General features: G+C 39.8%; 2 protein-coding genes across 2 annotated transcripts; both read left to right on the top strand.

Moving 5' to 3' along the window:
- Window positions 1-4,385: 4,385 nt before the first annotated feature.
- vdac1 (voltage-dependent anion channel 1) lies at window positions 4,386-13,953 on the top strand. The gene is made up of 9 exons (XM_067492058.1): window positions 4,386-4,530; window positions 6,523-6,592; window positions 8,968-9,017; window positions 9,404-9,556; window positions 9,709-9,761; window positions 10,717-10,944; window positions 11,495-11,645; window positions 12,435-12,492; window positions 12,830-13,953. Exons 2-9 carry the CDS (start codon window positions 6,523-6,525, stop codon window positions 12,919-12,921), a joined length of 855 nt encoding a protein of 284 aa, XP_067348159.1. The 5' UTR covers window positions 4,386-4,530; the 3' UTR covers window positions 12,922-13,953.
- Window positions 13,954-15,103: 1,150 nt separating this feature from the next.
- On the top strand, window positions 15,104-21,747 carry c22h5orf15 (chromosome 22 C5orf15 homolog). Its single transcript, XM_067492071.1, has 3 exons — window positions 15,104-15,263; window positions 18,576-19,342; window positions 20,115-21,747. The coding sequence occupies exons 1-3, from the start codon at window positions 15,143-15,145 to the stop codon at window positions 20,247-20,249; spliced, it is 1,023 nt and encodes a 340-aa protein (XP_067348172.1). The 5' UTR covers window positions 15,104-15,142; the 3' UTR covers window positions 20,250-21,747.
- Window positions 21,748-23,826: the final 2,079 nt, after the last annotated feature.

The raw sequence follows: 23,826 nt of genomic DNA, 5'->3' as shown, positions 1-23,826 counted from the left end.
TCGACTTTGAAGCTTGGGAGATGAAAGCAGAGCATCCAGATATGACTCAAGGATAATCTAGAAATGAATTTTTGGCTGCCTCTGAAGGCGACCGACAGGCGACAAACATGTTACTAGTTGTCTTGATTAAATGTTACTTGAGATTCGGTGATGCAGGAACATTAAAAAAAAAAAAAAAAAGGATGGAAACTTCTTTGTCGGGAAAAATATGTGAAATGTGTTTGTTTAATCACGACAAGCTGTGGATGCTGGTGAATGACTAAACAATGAGCTGTCTCTTCTCGTCCGTCACAAGACGAGCCCTTTTATTTATACTCTGCGTAATTGTGACTTCAATTAATATTATTCAGCGCTGTTTCTCATCATTGCTGCTTTTATTCGAACTTGAAAACATTGCATCAAATTGCATTAAAAGCCGCAAAAACGCTGTAAAGCCAGGCAGCATTGTATCACTCTCAAAGTTTTTAATGAATAAAGCTTAAATGACAGTTTGTTTGTGACAGGGAAATACACTTATTCATGTTTAATATTCAATATACCTTAAAAGAAATCCATGTTCGAGTCCTCCTGGCAAGTGATAAAATGTGTTTGGCTTGGACTTTTCTCTCTAAGTTAATCTCATAAACTAAATGATTTACCATACAGAATCAGCCACGTGCTGCCTCTTCGACAGACCCTTTCTGTGCAGAATATTCTGTTGTTGCAGTTTAAGTCTCAAACAAACTAAAAGAATAACCTCAAATCTGAAAACTCATATAAAGCAAACAAAAGCAAACCAAATAGTAAATGAGAGGCTGCTCAGTGTGCGCACTGTATGTGGAAGAGTGGAGAGAAAACGTCATTACGAAAACATGACATTTCGGTGATTCATTACATCAGTTGGGTACCGCCGAGGTAACTAACCTGGGTGTTACGCTGAGCTGAGTTTTGCCTCATTTAAAGAACTAAAAGTGCTTTTTGTCATCATAGAACCGACGTAGGTCCCTTTTCAATTTAACATGATTCAGTGAAATCACGCATCCAGGTGTTGATTGTTGCAGTCGCTCCCTGCTGCAATGTGCAACGGATTCCAAGTTGAAGAAAGCAGAGGCAGCACGTGCCAGCTGGGCCGGATCCTGCCTCCCTTCATTGGCTCCCTGCAGCTTTGAGAATTAATTGAAGGTTCTTCCTGGTAGTTGATAGTCTTGACCAGCTGAAACACAACAAACAAAGAAACAAAAATTGTCATTTCTACCGTTAATGCTTTCAGTTATTGTATTTGGATTAGCTTTTATTGTAATTATTATTGAGGTATTTCTTTACTCATTGTCCTGTGATTATTCCTGTGTTTAATTGCAGTTTGTATGTTTGTGAAGCACTGTCTGAATTGTGCTTTATGAATAAGTTATGATAAGTTGTGAATGTTGTAAGAAGCAAAAATAAAACAGGAAACACTTTATTGTTACTAAAGTATCAAAAGTCAACAAACAAACAAGACAGAGCAAACACATAATTATGTGCTGTTTTGACTGTGTACATTTAAATGTTTGCATTTTACTCCTAACCGACAAATCCACGGAAAGAATAGAAGAGTTAAAGAATTACACTTATGTCACATAAACCGTGGATTTATTTCAAATTCCATTCTTAAAACAGACAGAGGTTGTCTGCAGCTGCACCACAGCACATTAATCTCTCCGAAAACCCCAGAAGCTGATTTATTCAGATTAGTATCAACACTGACCTCTTCTGGCTAAAACTAAGAACAATTTCTGTCAAGTTCAGCCCAATTCTCCTCTCATTCTTCTGTAGTTCAGAATGCAGAAAATATTTTGTGATGGTTTATTTTCAAGTTACTGTTAAAAAAAAGACAAATCAGTGTTTGTTTGGTGGCTTATTAATTTCTTTTAAATCTGCTCTGATCATGTCCTCCCTTTTCATATCAGGGGATTTCTCTTATAACATTCAGGGAAACTTATTAGTCCGTGGTTAGAGTTTTCATTTTCAGTCATTTTTATTCTGGTATATGATCAAAGGAAATGTGGTGAAATTTAAATAAAGGGCATATACTGGTGTAATATGACAGAAAATGAAATTTCAGAAGTCATCACATATCAAATTAGTGGCAAAGAAAACAGTCAAAAATGAAACTCTCTGAGAGAGGCTTTGTTTGAGGTGTGTAATTGTGAGCTTTCTTTGCTGCCAGTTGTACCTTTTGCAGAGGAAGTACCTTAGGGTTTTGGCAGCGTTCCCTAAACTCAACCACACCTAAGTGTTTCTGCGAAATCCTGCACACAAAATTAAACAAAACTGCAGAAAAGCATTTCACAGCCGAGCTCGGCATCCACAACCGGGATGGTGAAAAGATCAAGTGATGTGACAAAAAGCCGCCTCTTAAATTATATATGAATATTTTTAATCATGTAAGTCTTTCAATTTGGCATAATTTGACAGGGCGATAGGCTAATATTTTAATAAAATCTGTCATGCTGATTCATTTAGAATTTGGTTTAGGTCCCTCCATGACTCAAATCTTCAGGTCAGTTATGTCGGGTCCACAAACACACTCTGCAATACATTTAAATTAAGTTAAAAAAAATGTCTGACATGCACCTTTTTCACAGCAAATCTGTGGAAATATTTATTTTCAATGCAAATGTAAAATTTATAAATAATAAATAATTACAAATAAAATGTTTTAAAATGATTTATTCAACCTTAAAACAATGAAAGAATAGATTCCAAGTAAAATTAATACATAAAAAACTATATCAGTTTTATCAATAAGTGTACATATAAAAAGTAAAAGTATCCCTCATTATGCATAAGAATAACTTCTTTCAATTTTACTTTTTTTAATTCATTTTTATTACTTAACATGTCAGCAGTATTTTTATGCAGTTGGTGGAGTTGTTAACTTAATATACAATAATAACTACAACAACAACAATAATAATAATCATAATATAATTATGATTACTATGATTGGCTATAAAATGAATTATGTAAAATATTAACTTAAAATGTAATAAGCAATCAGTGGTGAAGCATTCAGCTCTTTGCTAAGTAAAAGTACAGCAGAAATGAACTGTTACCATCCTACACTGAAAATGTTACTTAAGTAAAATCATGTCACAAAATGTTTGTTAATTAATTAGAAGTTCAAGCTCTGTAGTAAGAAAAGTTACTGTTACATTAGGATTCCTCATGTTAATAGATTATTACGACTGATGCATGAATTCGTTGGGAGCATTTTACCCTTAATGGTTAAGTTGGGGCTAATTAAGTGAATTTGGTATTGATTAATCCGCTGATTATTGTATTGAATAATCATTTGGTTTGTAAAGATAAGAAAATCTAAATGTCGTTAAAATGTTCAAATGAATTCACAGTGCTTTTTTCTGCAACCAATAGTTGTGTAATTTAAATTACTGAAATGTCTCAACATTTTTCAATCTGGAGCCATGAAAACATTGCATGGAAATTGACTTTGTCAAGTCTTCAATAATAATGCATGTTTCAGCTGTGGGATACTTGATTTGTTTACAAAAATATGTAAAGTAGAAGCCGTCAAAAAAATTATACTTTTTAGTAGTAGTAGAATAAGTAGTAAAACAGTGTAACAATAGAGGTACCTCCAATTTGTAGTTAGTGAAGTGGTTGAGAAGGAAACCTGCCTTCCAGTGCTGTGAGAAACTAGTGGATGTGAAGCAAAAAAGTGTTTTTTCTGAAATGAAGGAAAATTAGAACAATTTTAAGTACATTATTAGTAATACCAGCCATCACAAGTGGGAGTGTAAGGTTTGATCATAATACAGACAGGAAGTGAGTAAAGTACGAAAAGATGTTTTTTATTAGTCACAAACTGAACCAGTTTCGTCATTTAATAGCAAAGGTCAACATCCTGTTTTCCTGCTCTGTACAGATGTGATGTAACATTACAGCTGTCGTCTGTGTGAATTGCACGATGGGATGAAATCTGCTGTGAAGGTGCAGAAATCTGATCTCCAGTCAGCTGTTAACGGTCCTGTTGCCGCTGACGGTGTGAAGGGCGCATGCGTCAAAGCCGCACACAGGCCACACCTGAGAGAATCCTGCAACGCCAGAGGTTTCACACTTTTTTTTAATTTCCGTTTCCGCTCATGACTGGCGGTAAGAACATTATCGGATAATTATCTCAGCACTACTTGGTATTAGCTGTTTATGTATATTTGTATAACATAAACGCGCACGTCTAAGTTATCTAAAACAGAAGAAACTAATCCAAAATCGCCTATTAGTTTAAAATAGAGTATGTATTTAATGTCCTTCTGTGTATAGCCTAATAATTCGCTACGTTATATTAGATTTGGACTTGCATGAGCCGTTTAAAATAAAAACCGCTCAGACAGGACGTGAACCATCTCGCTCTTTGACTGAATGTTGTATCTTTGCGCGTCACTGCTGCTGCTTGCGTGACTTGTAACGTGTGTACGTGACGCTTCGCCATCTCCCCTCCTCTCTTTGTGCAGTTGACAGGCTGCTTCTTGGTCAGGACTGGGACACACAGAGGTACGTTGTCTGTCTGTTACTAAAATTCAACACAGCTGACGTTTTCTTTGCGGTTCTGTCGCCGTATCAGCCGGCGGACTCTGACCTCCGGAGCCCGGAGCTGGCAGCCTCATCCATCGATCTTTAACCGGAGCGAGATGCAGCATGACATGCAACAGGGATGCTAGGCCTGCTGCCTCGACGGGCCACCTGCCGTTAGCTCGGTGGCTAATGTCATTTGACAGTGGTCCGCTGTCATTCAGGTAGCAGATTATAACGGAGCTTAGCTAGCTGCCGCCTTTAGCCCCGTTACAGGCTGCTCGTCCGTCAGCTTGCTATCAGGCTAAGAAGCTGCCCTTTGCCAGTCCTGATAACTAGCTAGTGCTAATGCTAATATGCTAGCATACGAGGACAGGGGGACACTGCCTTCACTGCCCTCATAAACTCTCTGAGTCAGGTAATCACAGCTGTCCTCACTATGGGGGAAATAACATTAGACTAGTCAAGTTAATGCTTACACGGATGCTTAGTCTCATTGTTGACTTTGCATGAATTAGACAATTGCCAAGGTGGTGCTGAAGGGCAGAGATCCCAGACGTAGATGCTAAGTGTGTCATTGTATGAATGGTCCTCATTATGCTATGTGATTGGTTCTCTCTTTCAAAGTTATTTAAGACATATCCCTCATCAAGCTAAAGATATGTGAGTCATGTGTACTGGATTGCCCCTGTCCCGTATCCTCTGATATTACACTTCTGACTTTTCTTCCTGTGGCCATAATAAAACTGTTGCTTACACCATGAGACATGAAGTCACTGTGCCTAGTGAATGGCTTAGTTGGCAAGCTCTGTGTGTGTGTGTGTGTGTGCGTGTGTTTTCAACAAGGTTTGCAGATGAGTGACATCAGTCCGCTTTGTGCTGCCTTATGACCAAAGTGTACCCGTGATTACAGAGTTCTGAGGGTTGTTAAGTATCTGCCATGAGTCAAGACGAGCGGCGAACAACACCGTCAGATATTTTTGGTCAGAGTGAAGAACCATGCGTCTGAGAAGAAATCAATGAATGAAGGGTAGTATGTATGAAGATATTATTGTAGTAAGCTGGTGGACTAAACCTTTCAGAGAAAGATTGGTCCTCTGTGTTGTCCCATTGCTGGTAATACACCACATCCAATCATTCAGAGCCACATGTCGCAGTACTGGAGAATGGGGTTTGTTCGTGACATTTTAGAAAGTGTGGGCTCCGAGGATACTATTCACCTGCTTAACTGCTCAAATTCCTGTTTTATCAACGTGCACATGTTATCAATAGGCCTGCGTAACTACTGTCCCCTGATAACTGTTGTGCTATTGAAAAATGGAACCTGCTTCTATGCTAATGGTGAAATATACATGTGTTGCACAACGGGTTGCTCAGGAAAATGAATGAAGAGGTGCACAGGTACATGAGAACAGGGAGTCTAGACTGTTAGCAAAGGGTCTGCTTTGGGCTTCAGTTTGCCTTCGTTGTTCTTGTAAAACTTGGCTTCTTTCATTTTGAAACTTTAAGAATTTGCACTTGTGTGAACCAAAAGAAGCAAGTTCAAAATCAGTGACGATGTACTAAAAAACATTTTAAATTTAATCGAGTCAAAATCCAAACACTATGAATAAAGAGCTAATGTCAAAGATGCAAAGTACATGTGTGCTGGTCTCTGTACTGTCAGGTATGCAGGCCTGAAGGAATGTCCATGTACAAGTGTGAGGTTGACCTTGTTTCTGTGTATAGCTCATGTAAGCCAATAACTCCATCAGATTTGTACCTTTCCTGTCCATTTGTGAACTCTAGTTGCACTGCTGTCTGCCCATGCACATCCGATCCGATCGGTCAGCGTGTGCCTCCCTGTCCTGTCGCACTGTGGGATCTGCCGGTCCTAAAGCTGTGACACAGAGGGGGGGGCAGCGGTGATGGTACTTATTTTGCTTTCTGCCTTGTTCTGGGTCACAACCTTTATCATCCACTTTTGTTTTCCAGATGATGGCTGTACCTCCTACCTACGTTGATCTTGGAAAGTCTGCCAGGGATGTTTTCACCAAAGGATATGGTGAGCACCAACATATTTAATATTCAGGAATTCTTTGTATTTAAAGGGTTTGAACCACAATAAAATACCGACATGTAACTAAGGGTAACTTACGATAATAACGATGCAAAATATTTCACAAACATGGTCCTCTGTGGATCATGATGACCCATGTAACTTCTAAGATGCCTCTGGTATATAAAAATACATTTTCATAAAGTAGGAAAACTATATAAAATGCATAATAAAACTGTTACTAACATATGGCAGAGGGAGTTTATTTCTCACACAAATAAAGCACAGCATGCTCTTGAACTACATGCTTTTTTTTGTTCTACACGTACCATACGAGCAACTTCCAATAGCGGTACCCCGCCCCGAGGAATTTGTGATGTTTGCCATTGCAACAATTTAAATTGACCAAATTCTATGTGACTGTGGCATTTTGCCAGTAAATGCAACGTGCCTCGTGTGCGGCCCACCAGGGATGTTGAGGAAAGCCTGCCAGCGCTACAGGATGTGACTTTCACAAAGGGAAATAAGTCCACTTACAAGAAGAAAAGAACAAATATTAGATTTCTAGGATATTGTTTATGATTGTTGCCATCGGGGAGCCAAATGTGTGCTACTCAGAACAAGAGGGTTCACTACCCTCTGATTCTTTGTCACTGCAGTTTATTGCTGAAATGGCACGAAACCTTGCAGCATTGCGCCTTTTTTCTGAAACGTTGCTGTGAAATCAGCATTTTAGGACACAAGATTCTCTGTAGCTCAGTTGGTAAGGCAGTCGTACACGGACCACAGGGTCAGTGGTTGACGTAGTGTCTCAGGGCAAGACGCTGAACCCCCAACAACCCATTCCCATCTGTGCAGCTGTGCAAGCCCGGTACCGGTCCAAGCCCGGTAGAAATTGGGGAGGGTTACGTCAGGAAGGGCAGCCTAGCTTAAAAACTGTGCCAAATCAACATGGGGTCAATGATCCGTTGTGGCCTGAACTCAGGGGATAAAATCTTGGACTTTATATTAGCACCAGTCATTTCTTAAAACACAAAACCTTTTTAGTTTTTATAATATTTTTGTAACATTTAGAGCATTCTTAGATTAAAAAAAAGTCTGCATTAATAGTAAAATCATTTTTTGAAGTGAAACTAGGCAGATAGTTTCTTAACAAATCATCCCAGTTAACTTAATCAGTCCTACTGTTTAGTTGGCAAGAGAAAGACATGTTTTTACCACACTCAGGTTTGATAAGCATTTGCATTCACTAGTCAGAACTTTTGCATAGAATGCTTTGTTGCACCTGATAGCAAGCGCACCTTCACGTCACCATGTGAATAGTACTGATAGCAACAATTTTAGCATCATTTAAACTCAAAGTAACTCTCAAAAAAAATCTTCATTTTTGGTTTCCATATACTTTGCATTGGGGAAAACTATTCACAGGTATATCACTTTTTACACTGGAAGTGTTACCTTTTTCATGAAGCAATTATGGATATTTCTTTCTAGACTTAATGCAACACTTAATGTTATAATGAATATCAAATGGAAGCAGATAAAGACAGTTCTTATGGTTCAGCTGAACAGTGAAGTGAAGCACAGCGCAGCTGGAAAGAGTGGAGATCTTTGGGGTGTTTTTGGTTAATAATGCCTAGTAAAATTCTACGGGATTCCAAGGTTGCGCAACAGGCATATGTACTATGAACACCGAATGTCTAGATGTAACTGTAATTCATTACTGCCATTACCGAGCTTGACTGTAGGCGGAGGAGGTGGTCATCTGGACCGACAGGAGACAATCGCAGAAAAGTTTTAAAACTGAGAGTAGTCAAATAGCTTGTGTTGACCAGTGGGCGGGAGGCAGGGGGTTTACCTGTGGTTTGTCGCTAACAATGCTCAGGAAAGATGGGTAAATCATTAGAGGGTTTGCTCTTGGTGAAGTGAGTGAGGAATTCTATCAAGCTTGAATATACATGAACAGATACATTTCAGGGTCATGTAAAGTGTGGTTTGGTTTATCGGTGGGTGGATTGCTGACCTGACCTGACCAGACCAGAATTGGGACCTTGGGCTTGCAACAGGATGTGTTAAAGTGGCCTCCTAGCTGTCGTTCACAACTGACAGCCCAAATGTTTCCAGTGAATCTGCATTAAAAACATATGTAGTCTTTGGCATATGGAGGCTGATAAATGGGTATGCACACTAATTACTGATTTGATTTAATGAGCCATATATCTAATTGATTTTTAAGTAGAATCTTTAAATGTTATTTAAAAATTCTACTTAATTCCACTTGACTGACAAATGACTATTGTCAGTCAAGTAGTCTCCCTTCAGTAATGACCTGCCTCATCCAGGCATCTTTCTGATATTTTATTAAATGTTGTGTGTTTTAGGCTTTGGGCTCATCAAGCTGGATTTGAAAACAAAGTCTGAAAGTGGACTGGTAAGTCGTTGCCAGTCATTATCACATTAGCAGAGCTGCCACTCCTGGCTGCAGCCATCCTATCATGGCTTAACAGGCTCCTGGCAGGTTATCTGATCTCCTAAGCATTGCCAGGAAGCATCACCTTCTGCTGCCTGGCTGATGTGGATTTCAGAAGAGTTTTAAGAAAATGTTCAGAATCAAATTACAGAATATCTTAGTTTATTTTAAATGTATGTGAACCTTTTGTTCCTTATTTTACTAAATTTCTTAAACCCTGTTTTATAGGATTCTGTTTTGGTGACAAATTTAATGTAATTAGATTTTAATTACAGATACAGTCTTGATAATGTACCTGCCTAAGTAACACATCTGTATGACCCTGACACCCATCTTGTCATTTGCAGGAGTTCACCAGCACAGGCTCTGCCAACACCGAGACCAGTAAGGTTGCCGGTTCCCTGGAAACCAAATACAAGTGGGCAGAGCATGGACTGACCTTCACGGAAAAGTGGAACACCGACAACACCCTGGGGACCGAGATCACTCTTGAGGACCAGGTCGGTCTGTAGGGGCCAAGAATATTTAAAAAAATTGAACAGAGTTTTAGAGAGAGCCACTGTGTTCACGAAGGCCTGTCACTTAAATAGTGATGTAATGGATGTACAGCTATTTGATTTGTAATTTCCTTTTTTTCTTATCTGTTCCACAGTTGGCTAAGGGACTGAAGTTGACATTTGACTCCTCCTTCTCGCCAAACACTGGGTAAGGTGAATAGGAGCCTGAACATGAAGTTAATGTTAGTGAGAAATCATAAGTTGGGTTGATTGAAGATGGGTCAAGTTTCATTTGTCTTCCCGTGCTTTAAACGCAGAGACACAGCAAGTTGAAGTCAATGAATTAGCGGTGACTAACACCAAGTGACACTTGTACACACCACAAAGGGATCAGCCAACAGGCACGTAGCATGCACAGATTCTGCTTGGACAAGAAGAAGAGAAAGTAGAAGACCTGGCGCTGCATAAACACACACACACACACATACATACATACATACATACATACATACATACATACATACATACATACATACATACATACATACACACACACACACACACACGTATATACAAACCAAACAAAGTAGTGTTTGCTTTCCATTTTCACACCACTGTCATTCAACTCAGACGGTTTATAACTTCTTGTAATTGAGGATATACCTAATAAAAGTTACAAATTAATTGTTAATAAGCCAATGATGGTTGTCCAACCAGTTCTGAAGGTGTGGCACACACTGCAAAAGCTAATGGCCAGCCGTTGGCTTGGTCTGAAATTCTTATGATGGATAAATCTATTTACACAAGGAATTGTTTATTGTTTAAATGTTTGTTTTCTTTAGAAATAGTATTTGGCTAAAATACATTGATGTAGTGTGTGGGTCTAAATGTAAATGTAATTATTAGTTATGCATCTGGTAGGTAGCTGACAGTAGTGGAATTTGTGAATGGCATATTGCAAAGAGCTGTAGTATTTAGACCTTTTTTCACACTTTTGCTAGCAGCTCTAAGTATGACTACACAGTTAGTCTGGAGGCCTGGGGTTTTATAAACCACACATCTTTTTTTAATTCAGTGTCACAACGGTGTGATGTTTTTAGCTCCAGGAAACCTCAACTTCTGACATGAACAGTCTGTCCTTTCTCTTCCTAACACCTTGCCAGAAAGAAGAGTGGCAAGATCAAGACGGGCTACAAGTGCGACCACATTAACCTCGGCTGTGACGTTCACTACGACATTAATGGTACAGCTGTTCACGGTGCTGCAGTCGTGGGGTATGAGGGCTGGCTGGCTGGCTACCAGTTGACCTTTGAGGCTGGCAGGAACAAGATCACCCAGAGCAATTTTGCGGTTGGATACAAGACTGACGAGTTTCAGCTCCATACGAATGTGTAAGACCACATGAAGCAGCAGATGCACACAAGTAGAACTACAGCGTCTATGTATTGTATGTATTGCCAAATTTGCCAATCTAATCCACTGTCGAACCAACTAACTACTTCTCATCTTTGTGTAGCTCACCGACCCTGCACCCATTGCAGTTTTAGTCCAAATAGTCATTTATTTTATACTAACTACAGGTTACTGCTTATGTCCTTTGGTCTTTTAAATCTAAGTCACAGGCTTTGGCTGTGAGTAAGTCAAGACGATTAACTTCAACCAGACAGAAGCCTTCCAACACACTTTTCTTGTCCTTGTCTGAGTGACTGACTTGTGTGGCTGTCTGCCATACACCCAGGTGCCCGATAGTTATTTTTACACCTAGGTGATGGGATTTACTACATTCCAAGTGAGATGGAGCGATGTCTCCTGCTGTGTTCTTAACCTGTCTGTGTATTTTCTGTGTATCAAACATAGATTTTCCATAATTTTTTCACCTTTGGGGAATCTGTAATGTTGTTGTAGCAGCATTAACCGTCCAGTTTGCTGTTTTCACCACAGAAATGATGGCACTGAGTTTGGTGGCTCTATCTACCAAAAGGTGAATGACCAGCTGGAGACTGCCGTCAACCTGGCGTGGACTGCCGGAAACAGCAACACCCGCTTTGGCATTGCTGCCAAGTATCAGATTGATCCTGATGCGTCCTTTTCTGTAAGTGTCTGTAAGTGTAGTAGTAGTAGTAGTAGTAGTAGTAGTAGTAATAGTAGTATGACAAGAGCAAACTATACTACTACTACAAGTATAATACACAGTGTCATGCCAGAGTTTGCATTTCTAGCTTTAAATACACGTGTCGTCAGTATTAACTAAAATGCACGACTTCTGTCGGCCCATTTAAAGGTGGGAATACTATTGTGATTAAAATGCCTGATTTCATGACAGCTTTTCTAAAAAAATAAAATAAAATAAATTACTCAATCCATGTTGCTATGTTTTAATGATGGTTTTTGTTGCAAGGTCAGAGAATTCACAGGAATGAGTTGAATTATTTGTTGTGATTGCAACATCACACATTCCTGAAGGGATTGATCTTCGCCGCATGCCTTGCCTACCTGACCATCTTGGAAGGATGCATGCAACTCTATGTGGACGATGTTTGGTTGGGTCAGGCAGAAGCCTCATCCAAGTCTGTCACAGAAAGACCCAAGCTAATTTAGTCCTGTGTATCACATTAGTCTTTAAATCCCACAAGCAGCAGAGCCAATTATTGTAAATGGCTGTTAGTGAGTGTAATTATGTGTATTTCTATTATTAACATATTAATAACATTGTAAGGTGAAGCAGTTTTAGTGGCACTTGCGAATTACAGTTCAAGGGGAATCATGTTGACATTTGGCTTGGAACAGGCAGTGAATTAGCCTGAATTGGCACAGATAAATTGTTTTATTCCCGGTATGTTTTCTATTTATTTATGTTTTCCTGTCTGTCGCTCCCACACAGGCTAAGGTGAACAACTCCAGCCTGGTTGGCCTAGGCTACACTCAGACTCTGAAGCCAGGTGAGTGTTTACAAGAGACAAAATGACGAACCAATCATTTAAAAAGGCTTTTCACAGTTTAAGTACATACTCTGAGCAGGGAAATTTAGATGTGTACTGTCTGTGGATTATTCCAAGTAAAGTTTAATTTAGGAGACATGCAGCTCTATTAAACTGGGATCGGAAGTTGATTTTATGTGCGCTAATTATAAAAAAATAAAAAAAGTTTTTCAAAGTGAGCAACAATATACATCAGAGTTGGGGTTTAACATTTAATTCTGTAGGGAAATGGCCAAAGAAATAAATTGATACAAAAGTCGTTTCTTTGACTGGTTTTTCCTGATGTGTCTCTCTGTAGGCATCAAGCTGACACTGTCTGCTCTCCTTGATGGCAAGAACATCAACGCTGGTGGCCACAAGCTTGGTCTCGGCCTTGAGTTCCAGGCGTAGGGGAATGAGGCAGACGCCCTTCCAGTCCTCCCAGCACTCATGCGTTCCCCACCAAGAAAACAAAAGAAAAAAAGAAACGAAATCCAAACCCTGGACCTCACACAATCCCCTACTTTCCCCCTAGACATGCTACAGATGGATGCAAGACAGCATAAAGGTTAAATCGTTCTTGTAGCGATCTGCCATTTTTAAAGGACCACTTTAAGGGAACAACATATTTTGAGAAGCAGGAGCTCAGCTCAAAACAAAACTACAACCATTCAATACAAGGTTTTATCTTGACTTGTTTAGCTTGCGAGGGAAAAAGTAGCATTGGGAGCATTGATGTTGGCCTCACTATTCGTCATTTCACTACATTTATATGAAACGCTTTCAGTTGTGTTTGTGTCTCTACTTTCCAATGCAGGAAAAGGGAAAGTTAAAACTAGATCAGCCCAAAATGCAGAAAGCGCACGACACAGTTAATGTACAGTTGAGTATTTACACCACCAGATGGTGCTGTTACAAAGCGCCAGTTAACACTCCGTAAACTATAAAGATGAAATATGAGTTTTATTTAAACACCTCTGCACTGGGGAGCTCTAGTGTCTGTCTGAACATACTGGTAGTTAGTAACAAGGGTTACTTGTCCCTGATGTAAGCAGCTGTCACCAGATCTCCACCCCAACGTGTACATTCTGTGCTTTTGTCTCATTTGTCTTTTTTGTGTCTGTGCATTTGACGTTAACCATGTCTTTTGTTACATATAGCAAAAAGAATATTATTTTATTGATGGTCTTACATAGTTCACTTCACATGTCAAGTCTTATAAAGGCAAAGACCTGTCAGTTCTTCATGATCAAGCAAAAGAATGGAAATCCGAGCTGCACAGAGTTGAACCTCTTTGGGTGACAGTTATAGTACTACTTTGAGGGAGAGTGATAAGAATAAAAGTGGACAGGAGATGGAAGTCTTCCACAACTGGTTTTGGGAATCATGTGTAGTGTATTTGACAGTATTGTCATTCCCTGAAATAAATAAATAAAACATGAACCAGTTCTTGATTGTCATTGTTCTGTGGAAATGGAAACAATTGAGTCCATTTGTTTTAAAGGTTTACAAACTCTAGTTTTAAAGTAAGAGTCTTTTTTTTTTAGAGTAACTTTTGTCTTTTGTTGAATATAAATGGATTCATTGGTTTTAAGTTACTCATTATATTGCAGATGCAGATTATAATATTGAAATATTGATTAAAATATAGATGTAGATTAAAATATCAAGTTCTACACATTTTACCTAAAACATATTTCACTTAACAAATCTTATTAAATATTGTGTGTTAAACTCAACAAATTACAAAGACTGATGAGTACAATTATTTCAAATTAACCATTGCGTTAGAAATTAGGTTTCAATGAACTTGATTTTATTGATATTTCTACTCAACCATATTTTGTCCTAGACTGTCATGATTGGTGGGTAAACATGGACATATTTATAGGTAATTGCGACTGTATGCAGTTCATACTTGTGCCATGTTGACAGCGATACGTATTTTGTAACTTCAGATGTTAAGCTGACATTTCAGGTGGCATGTAAAGGAAAAGTTGTGCTGGAGCTGTGCTTATAACACAGTTTATCGTCTCACAAAAGCAGGATTTTAAATGTGACACTTTTTCACTCTAGTTCCAAATGCGCACCCTTTGTTTTTTGATGGGGCCCTTCCCGCCTGGTGTGGAGGTTCCCAACCCGTTTGATATAATGCATGACTCAGGTGACCTCTTGGACTTCTTTGGAGAGAATGAAGAGTGGAGGAGGGGACGTGGTGGCGTGGACCAGGAAGTAGCAGAGATTAGTAAGAGAAGAATAAAGCTGATGAGCCACACAGTGAAGTTGTGGGAAAGAGTAGTGGAAGCTCGGCTAAGGGCAAAGGTGAACATCTGTGAGCATCTGTGAGCAGCAATATGGTTTCATGTCTAGAAAGAGTCCAACAGATGTGAGGATGCTGATGGAGAAGTACAGAGAAGGTCATAGGGAGCTGCATTGTGTCTTCGTAGATGTAGAGAAAGCGTATGACAGGGAAAGAGAATGAAGATGACTTTGACTTTATGCATGCGGGTGTGAAACATGTGACTCACATTCTCAGTCGCACGCTCTCTCTCTCTCTCTCTCTCTCGCGCCGTCACAGTTCACGTGGCCGTGCGGAGAAAAACCACGCCTCCCCGGTTACTCACGCATCAACATGGCGACATATAGGAAGATGGAGCGAAGCAGGGGAAATGTTTTTGTTCCTTATGTCGTCATTTTTCTCCAGTTGTTTGTCACTGGCTGCTTGTCAAGGGCGATAAATAGTTCGACGACAGGTATGTTCTGTTGTATAAAATATCTAAGATAAAAGCTGTTTTTAAGTCCTTAAATCGACCGGCTATTGAGCTAGCTAGCGCTAGCTATCCTGTTGGTGTTTATGTCATGCTAACGTTAGCAGCCACGGTGTCAGGTGAGCAGGACCGTGACAGGCGAACTTAATGTTCCCGGAAAGTGTATTTCTCCAACTAGTAGCCGTATAAACGTATTACAATCCCTAAAGACGAAAAAGTGTGGCCAGTCGCCTTATTGTGAAATGTCCAAACACCGCCTAACAGAGGTCTTAACAGTTAGCTACCTGTTCACCTGATCGTAGTTGTGTAACGAGGCTGTAAACGTGGACAGCGCTGTTAGAGCCAAACAAACACCCCGAGGCGTTTGCTCGGGATTTGGCTTCGACCTCGTTTCCGCCAGATTTTTCGGTTATTCATCATGCAGTTAAACCTGCTACGTTTGTTCGCCTCTGTTCACTAAGGACTGGAATGTTTGGTGTCGCAGTGGCATTTAAGCAACTCTTTCCTTGCACGAACTAACTAGTGTCGTGTTTCAAACAGAGGCTTTTCCATTTTTTAAAATTGTAATTATTTATTTATATTTTTTTTGCTTGGCAACTTTTAAACTGTGTTAAACATGGGTTCAGTCTGAGAATTCGGGCTATGGCCAAAACATCAAGCTCAGTAGTCATTTTTATCATCCCCCTTGGCTAAGGTGGAATTATCGCTGGTGTTCAGGTAAAGTGACTTTGTCCAAATGTCACTGTCACATATGTTTTAAATTAACCCCCTTGGCAGAGCAGCAGCCTCACTTCTCAGCAGAGGTGGGATACTTGTACTCAGGTCCAAGTCCAGTTGAAGTATTTGGGCACCAGGAAATAAGCTTCTTGTAGTTTTCTCCATCAGTCTGTACGTAATTCACAAAGCTTGAAGATTTTAGAATCTTGCCAAAATGTTGAGGCATAAGCACAACAAATCTGGACTAGAAGTGCAAATAAAGGTCATCAACAGCATTTAAGAATATTCATTTATTTATTCATTTTTGAAGTAAATTGGTTACCTTGTAAAGCTTAGGTAAAGTGTTTGAAGATGTCATTTATTTTAGGCAAGTGCTCACACTTTTGCTTGAATGAATTGAACGTGTGCACTTATGTCACCTCTGTGGCTCAAAAAGGATTGTGAAATGTATTATCAATAATGGACATGACTGGGAAGTGTTTGTTCTTTAATGGCTTAAATCTGTGGAGGTCAGGTCAGCTGTGTTGATTTAGTGGAAGGTTTTCACTATTCTTGTAGGTCAGGTTGAAGCATTGTGTTCATTTTGGGGGAAAAAAGGTCTCTTGCATATTTCTTCTTTTTATTAACCAAGTGCTTTGCCATCACTCTAAATGATGATAATGATGCAATCGTACCACACAAATGACCACAGTTTGGAACAAAAGGTTTGAAATATTTTATTTTTTATTTTTTGCTTCATAGAGCATCTACCACCAAAGATCATTCCGTTTAAACATGCAACATCCTTTGAAGTTACAGAAACTGCCACCAGCTTCTTGTTGTAGGAGTTAGTGCATGAAATTACTGATAAACTATGGATGTGCTTTTGGATTTTATTCACGTGAATGTGGAGTAGACAAGAAAAACTTTGTACAGAGGCCGGATTATCCCCTTACCTGCTGGGTATTTAGTTTTAAAAGTAGTATCAAGTGACAACTGTGTACCACTTTAAACATTTCCTGTCTGAATTCATCAGAATTAGGCTAAATATGTTAATTGGGGCATTGCGGTATTACATGGGTTTAATCTGGAAAAAACAAAACATAATAAGATAAAAGTAATAAGATGCCCCATTGGGGATGAAATGTTTGATTTAAGGGAATATTATCACACACATATTAACATATTTGTTACGTGAGCCCCCAGCTGTTCAGTCTTGGAGGCTGAACTTTCAATGTGGCTTTTCATAAATCTTATGACTGTTCCTCCTGCAGCTCTCAGACATGTCCTGCATCACTCTAACATACTTCTCTGAGATCTTATTTTTGCTGGCCATGGCCCAGGTTGATGAATAGTCCCTTTCTTCTTGGAGATCTTACTCCATGCGTACTGCAAGTACCTAGTGTTTTCCTCCTGTCCCTTCCTAGGCAACACCTCTTAGTCCCACAGGATGAAATAATGTTGACACTTGTTGGTTAAATGGTGTCATTGATTCAGGGAGGCTGGCAACTCCCATTTAAAGACACAAAGTCGGGAAGTTATTTAACTGTGGAGATTTTTGAATATGTTTGTCATGTGCAGTAAACTACAACATTATTGGGAGGCTGTCACAGTCAGCAGTGGTCATGGAAGTGGGGCAGATTGTAACCTGGCAGCTGGCTGGATAACGCCCTTGCCCGAGGGCATTTTGAGATGTCTCTTGAGTATGAGGACATACTCTAATTCCCAGTCATATAGCTGCTAAAGTAATCACACAGTGTGGTTCTTTGTCACACGATCTAATACAGTCTCTCTGCGGTGAATTCTACTTTTACGAGGTTATAATTTCTCAGGTTTTTTTAGGTTGAAACCATGAGAAGGGGGATAATTCTATGATGTGTTGAGGTCAAAGTGGGTCGTGGACTCTTACTCGAGTGCATTAGAAGAAGAGGTGGTTGTGATGTTTTTGCCAACCTATTTAAAATGAATGAACTTCTTGCTTGAGGTCCTCTGATACTACTTGAGTTGGGGCTACGAAAAGGCTGATTTGATTTATTTTGTTATTATTTTCCCTTTTGGAGCGGCAGTGGCTGAGATGGTAATGCCCGCCTACCGGCCATGGGGTCGGGGGTTTGTGCCCCGCTCTTCCCGACCATATGTCGAAGTGTCCCTGGGCAAGATACTGAACCTCCAACAGCCCAGCCCCCAGCCCCAACCGTGCAGTGACAGTCATAAGCCCGGTAGAAATTGGGAAGGGCATCTGGTGTAAACCTGTGCCAAATCAACATGCAGACAAATCATCCGCTGTGGTGATCCTGAATTCAAAGACTCTTTAATTTTTTTCCCCCCCTTTAATTAGTGTTACACATGTGATACCTCTGACCTCTGTGGGTGTACAGACAGAAAGATGTAGTTCTTAAAAATCTGATTGAATATAGATTCAGATGCTTTCTTAAATGATGGAACTAAAAAGTGGTTCTTGACAGAACTGTGCTTGATGAAGATATGTGTTGTTTACTATGCAGATATTTAAGTTGAAGTTTAAGTGTTTAATTTTGTATGTTATCAACTTTCTGTCTGTAACCTGGTGTTTTGTGTTGTTTTTCCTCTCTTACCTGACAGTGCCAAACACAGAGAGCCTGACAGAAATCCCTTCTGAAGCTCCTCCTTTGTCTCCTGAGAGCAAGGGAACGGTGTCTCCAACAGAGCTTGACAACCTCGTATTAGATACAGGCAGTGACTCCACAAAAACACAAGCAAATGCCACTGAACACAAAAATGTAACTACTGAACCGATAATCCCCAACAATGGTTCTAGAACCCATGTGATGATCATTGATAGCTCTGACACTCACCAGTCACCAGAACCTGTTAGCAGTGTGGGAAAGAAACCTAATGATGATAACCAAGGAGACCTACATGGCATCACAACAGATGAACCTGCTGCTTCTGAAACCATTCCAGGCCTAACTGAAGAAACCCCGACCACCTCCGCCAAAGCCACGAAAACAGACCAGTCCGTAACCGAAGACCAAGAAGCACCTGGCTTTAACTCCAAAGACTTTGAAGAGGAGGCGTTCACAGAACAGGACCTTGATGCAGAGCTGCCAACCACAGATCCAGAACCTCCTAAAGATCTGGATGAGGACGTTGAAGATGACGAATACATTAACCCTGAAGGAGATGAGAATGGTGTTTCCGAATATGATAATGAAGTCCAACACCAGTTTGTGATAAATCGCCAGGAGCCAGATGAGATAGAGGTGACCCAGTACAGAGGGGTAGACAGCTACAACAGCGAAGATGAAGACTCACACTTCTTCTTTCATCTGGTCATTCTGGCTTTTCTGGTGGCTATCGTTTACATCACCTATCACAACAAGAGGAAGGTGAGTGTTGGCTTGACCACATTTTTTACAGGTTTCTGAGTTATTGTTGACAAACCAATGAAATAATGGAATAAACATTAAAGTGGTTTTTAGAGGCGTTTTCTCAACTGCAACTAACTTTGGAAGTTTTTGAATGTACTCAGAAAGGTTTTATGTCATACATGATGCTAGTCACATGTAAATGTGGGTTTAACATCTGGGGGCATTTTCACACCTGTAGTTCATTTTGTCTGGTCTGAATCAGTTTGTAATCTGGGTCAGTTTTTTGGTTTGGTTTCCATTTGCACACAAAGAAATTCAAATAAACTAAAATGCATCACTAGACGTCATTTAAGACTCGTCTTCTTAGCTCTGTGTTAAAGGGATCTGTGGCGTTAACACTGAAGTATACACAGGAAGTAAATCTTGTTGTGTAATGGCGAATGTTTCTATAAGTGAAAATTTGCTACGAAACACTGAACCATAGAGCTGATTGCACTTTCTGGAAAAACAATGCATGGCTTTAAACTTTAATTAAAAAAAATAAAATAAAAAAAAGACTAGCTTTAAACTAGCTGTCTAGCTAAAACCTGCTGGTTTGTACAGGATCGAGGTTTGCTCATGTTCTCACCACAGATTAATTGCTCCAGCGTTTCTGCCTAATCAATTTATGTTTACTATTTGAAATCCATTTTAAAAATCTCTGCAGTACCCCAGGAAATGGCATTACATTATGTGTATGGACTATTCTATTCCATATTCTGTAAATGGTGACTTTCCTCCTCCTTCTCAGATCTTCCTCCTGGCTCAGAGTCGGCGCTGGAAGGACGGTCTGTGTTCACGCAACACTGTGGAGTATCACCGCCTGGACCAGAACGTCAACGAGGCTATGCCGTCCCTCAAGATGACCCGAGACTACATATTTTGATCCACGTCAGAGGACCAATACGTCCAGACCTGGACAGAGCTGGCTGGCCGTCCTTCTTTTGAGAAGCTGTGCTTTATCATAGAGCATGATTGATGCTTGTTCTTTCTTTACAGCCCATTACAGAGCAGAGGGGGTTGTGTGTTTGAGATACAACTATTATAGAAACATTTTTTGGTATGTTTTTATTTTGTCTTGTCTGCAGAGAGATTTTTAATCTTATATCTGTTATTTTTTTCTATTAATGTTTTTTTTTTTTTCCTTTAAATTAACTTTTTTGGGATTTAATATTTTAGATGATTAGGGGTCTTAAAATGTCTATTTTGTTTCAGCCTTATATTCGTCTGAAAACTGTTTTCCTTCCTGCACACTGTCTTAATATATTCAATAGTCACTTTCAGAATTGGAACTTTTAGATTTGTGTAAATATAAGGTCTAATATAATGCTGAGTTATAACTGGTGATTACTTATCCTAAATAAGGTTTTCTCCTAGCGTTTAGCCAAGACATGAATTGACACTTTTCAAAGTATTTGTTGTGTCATGCGTAAATTTACGTTGTGCAGCTGTAAGTACACAAACGAAGGGGAAATGTAGGAGAAGCCTTCTATACTTGATAGTATACAAATGATATTGAAATTAATATAAAGCTTGATTTATACAATATAAAATGATTGTTCAAGGGGTAAAAAGTTACTTTCCAAAAAATTACTTATGTGAATGTTTAAATTTATTTCTGCTGTGACCTATATTTTCTGTTACACCTTTGCAGAAACTGCATAGCGGCCTTTTCATATCGACTTCACACCAATGTAAGCGATTTAAAATCCCTCATACATGTAAGGAAGTAGACTTCACATTAAGCATTAAGTTTAAAAAAAAGTGGCTACTCTTGAGGTGAAGGGCTCACAAGTCATTAAAATGAAGACACAACTTCATATTGTTCAGGTTAGAATGTGCTAATGGATGGAAGAAGCTCGTGGCTCCAGACCCTTTTCTTGCTTAGCAGTTTATATGTGTACCTCCCCTTCTAACGCCCAGATTTTGCTCTGCAGAAATCCTGGGGCTGGCCCTCTTTGTTTTATGACTTCGGTGAAGTCTGATAATCATATGGTCGTCATTGTGGAAAAAAACAGCTCATGCTCACTGATTTTTCACTTGAGCGTTGGAGAAAAACTAAATACCATTTAAAAAAACAAAAACAAAAAAACTGCCCGTTGTCGCCTCATGACTTCTACTGAAATTCTGTAACTTCTCCATAAACGAACATATTTATCAATCTTTTGTCGCCTTCTGCCAGTTGTTTTCAGCGGCCCTGTCCGTACACAAGTTGCACAGTGTGTAGGTGATGCGTTTTGCACTTGCCGTTCACGGTCACACTAGCTACAATATGAAGCTGGGAGGGGTTGTGTGTGTGAAGGTGAAGAATCAACACTGCTCCTGCAATCAGTAGAAATTGTACAATGTACTTTTTGTCAATAAAGCACAAATTATGTACAGATTCCTCTCGGTGTCTTTGATGTTTCCATGTTTGTTCAGCTCAAATAATAAATGAAAAGCGGATTTATGTCAAAGAGCCTTATGTGGTCCAGGTCCTGATGCAGTAAGTTCCCAGTTTAACGGTGAAGGTTTACTGGACACTTGGCTTGCTAGACTTTCCCTTTGATCCCTTTAGATCGTAATGGGCTCAGAGGTTGTATCCTTTCATTATGATAGTAACACAGTGAGCTGAAACATTGTGCTTATATATTCATGAAGCAGTTCAAAGGGGGCTTAGATTTTAGACGGACAAGTCTAAATTTGGCAAAAGTGAAAGTTCATTATGAAAGTGTTGCAGCACATTAGATCTCCCACATTATTGCTGTGGTGTACTCGAGATGAACTCCGGCCTCGGTGCTGCTAAAATGCCAATAAGTAACCACCACAGGGAGGCAGCATGCACACACGGAAGAAGGGCATCACTTAAGGCCGTGCTCTTCAGCTGTCACATTTTCTGCTGTTTCCTCGAACAAATTGAACGACCGCAGAGTCGAGCCACAGACTGTGTAAGTGACTCCATATCAAAATGTTGCCTGCACAAATACAACATTTGCAATTGGTTGATTCACTGCTTTTCATCTCTGTGTGACACAAGTAGTATATCAGCGTAATAAAGAGGAATTTGAGCTGGAAATCTTCCAACACTTTTGTACTTGTTCTAACATCGTGCGGTAGGAACCATAGTTTGCCAGAAACACGAGTGTCAGTGATTCTCATATTCAGAATCTTGAAAGTCACCCAGGACCACTGAGACAGATTTTTAGCACAGCGTCTTTTAAAGTGTCTAAAAAGCAGCGAGTGACAGGCCAGATGGTGGCAGAGAGAAAAGAAAGGCAGACAGAGTCGGACACGCATATCTTTAGCCGTCTAGTTTTGATTAATGACTGCCACAGTCTGTTTGCAGCAGAATTAGCCCTGATGTACAGCAGACCTGGAATTAATCCCAACGTGGTGTATTCAACCAGAGCAAGTTTAGCTTCTCAAGAGCAGAAATTGTGTTTCCCAGACAGATTTATCTCCCAGGTAGTGATCATTTCAAAGATTTTGACATGAAATACTAAAAAAGGAACAGAGATATTTCACAAAGAAACAAGATGTGTTCACGATCGGATTCCTCCTGAGAATGACTTTGCAGTACCACCGGGCAGAAAATTACAACCTTAATCCTCCTTCTTTACTCTTCATTATTGGAAAATGTAGGAACCTGTCAGATAAAATCACTAGCAGTTTAATTTGAGGGATAATTACTACATCCAGGGGCATTTCTGAAAGGCCTGAAAGGTCAAACACCTTTGTGTCTTTAAAATCCTCAAAACATCCTTTTTTTTCTTTTTACGGCACTGAACTCCCACCTACTAATTCGTCACATGCCACAGTGTGTGAAAAAAAGCAGGGAAAACCAGACGTGCAGATGAAAGAGCGGTGAAGCGATGGCTGCTGGCTGCAGGTCATCAACAGATAAACAGGCTCTTCTGGTATTGTAGTGTAATTAGTGTAATATGGCATGAAAAAACCAAAAACTTAATGTTGTCTCACATCCACGTCCCGTCATCACGGGATCAGACCCTTCCTTTCCAGGTAGGCCACGTTACACCGACATGCTGACCTGTGACCTTTGAAACAGATTTTAGGATTTGACTGTTAAGTAACCAGGCTCCTGCTTGTATCTGAGACATGCTGACCTGATCCCTGCTGCAGATCCTCTTGCAGGGCTCAACGAATTCTTCCCAAATCTCGACTTGTCACCAAGGCGACCAGGACCTTCCTGTCTGAGACCCTCAAATGTGGACCTCACTGCCTTGAAACTTGATCTCCTCCTTTAAATCTCTTATTGTCCGATTGATTGTCTTTCATTTCTCATTTCATAGCCTTTATTTGTTAATGTAAATCACTTTGTGATGACTATTATTATTATTATTATTCTGTATATTCTGCAGGAACGAAGCTCTTACTCTATGAATGTGATGCTTTTTTTAAAACTATGAGATTATGGATAGCTACTGTGAACCCACAATGTTTGCGCCTCCCAGAAGATCAGAGAT

The sequence above is a fragment of the Channa argus genome, chromosome 22 (assembly GCF_033026475.1).
Source record: "Channa argus isolate prfri chromosome 22, Channa argus male v1.0, whole genome shotgun sequence".
Taxonomy (NCBI): domain Eukaryota; kingdom Metazoa; phylum Chordata; class Actinopteri; order Anabantiformes; family Channidae; genus Channa; species Channa argus.
The sequence above is the reverse complement of the archived record's forward strand: the minus strand, read 5'-3'. Positions and strand labels throughout refer to the sequence as shown.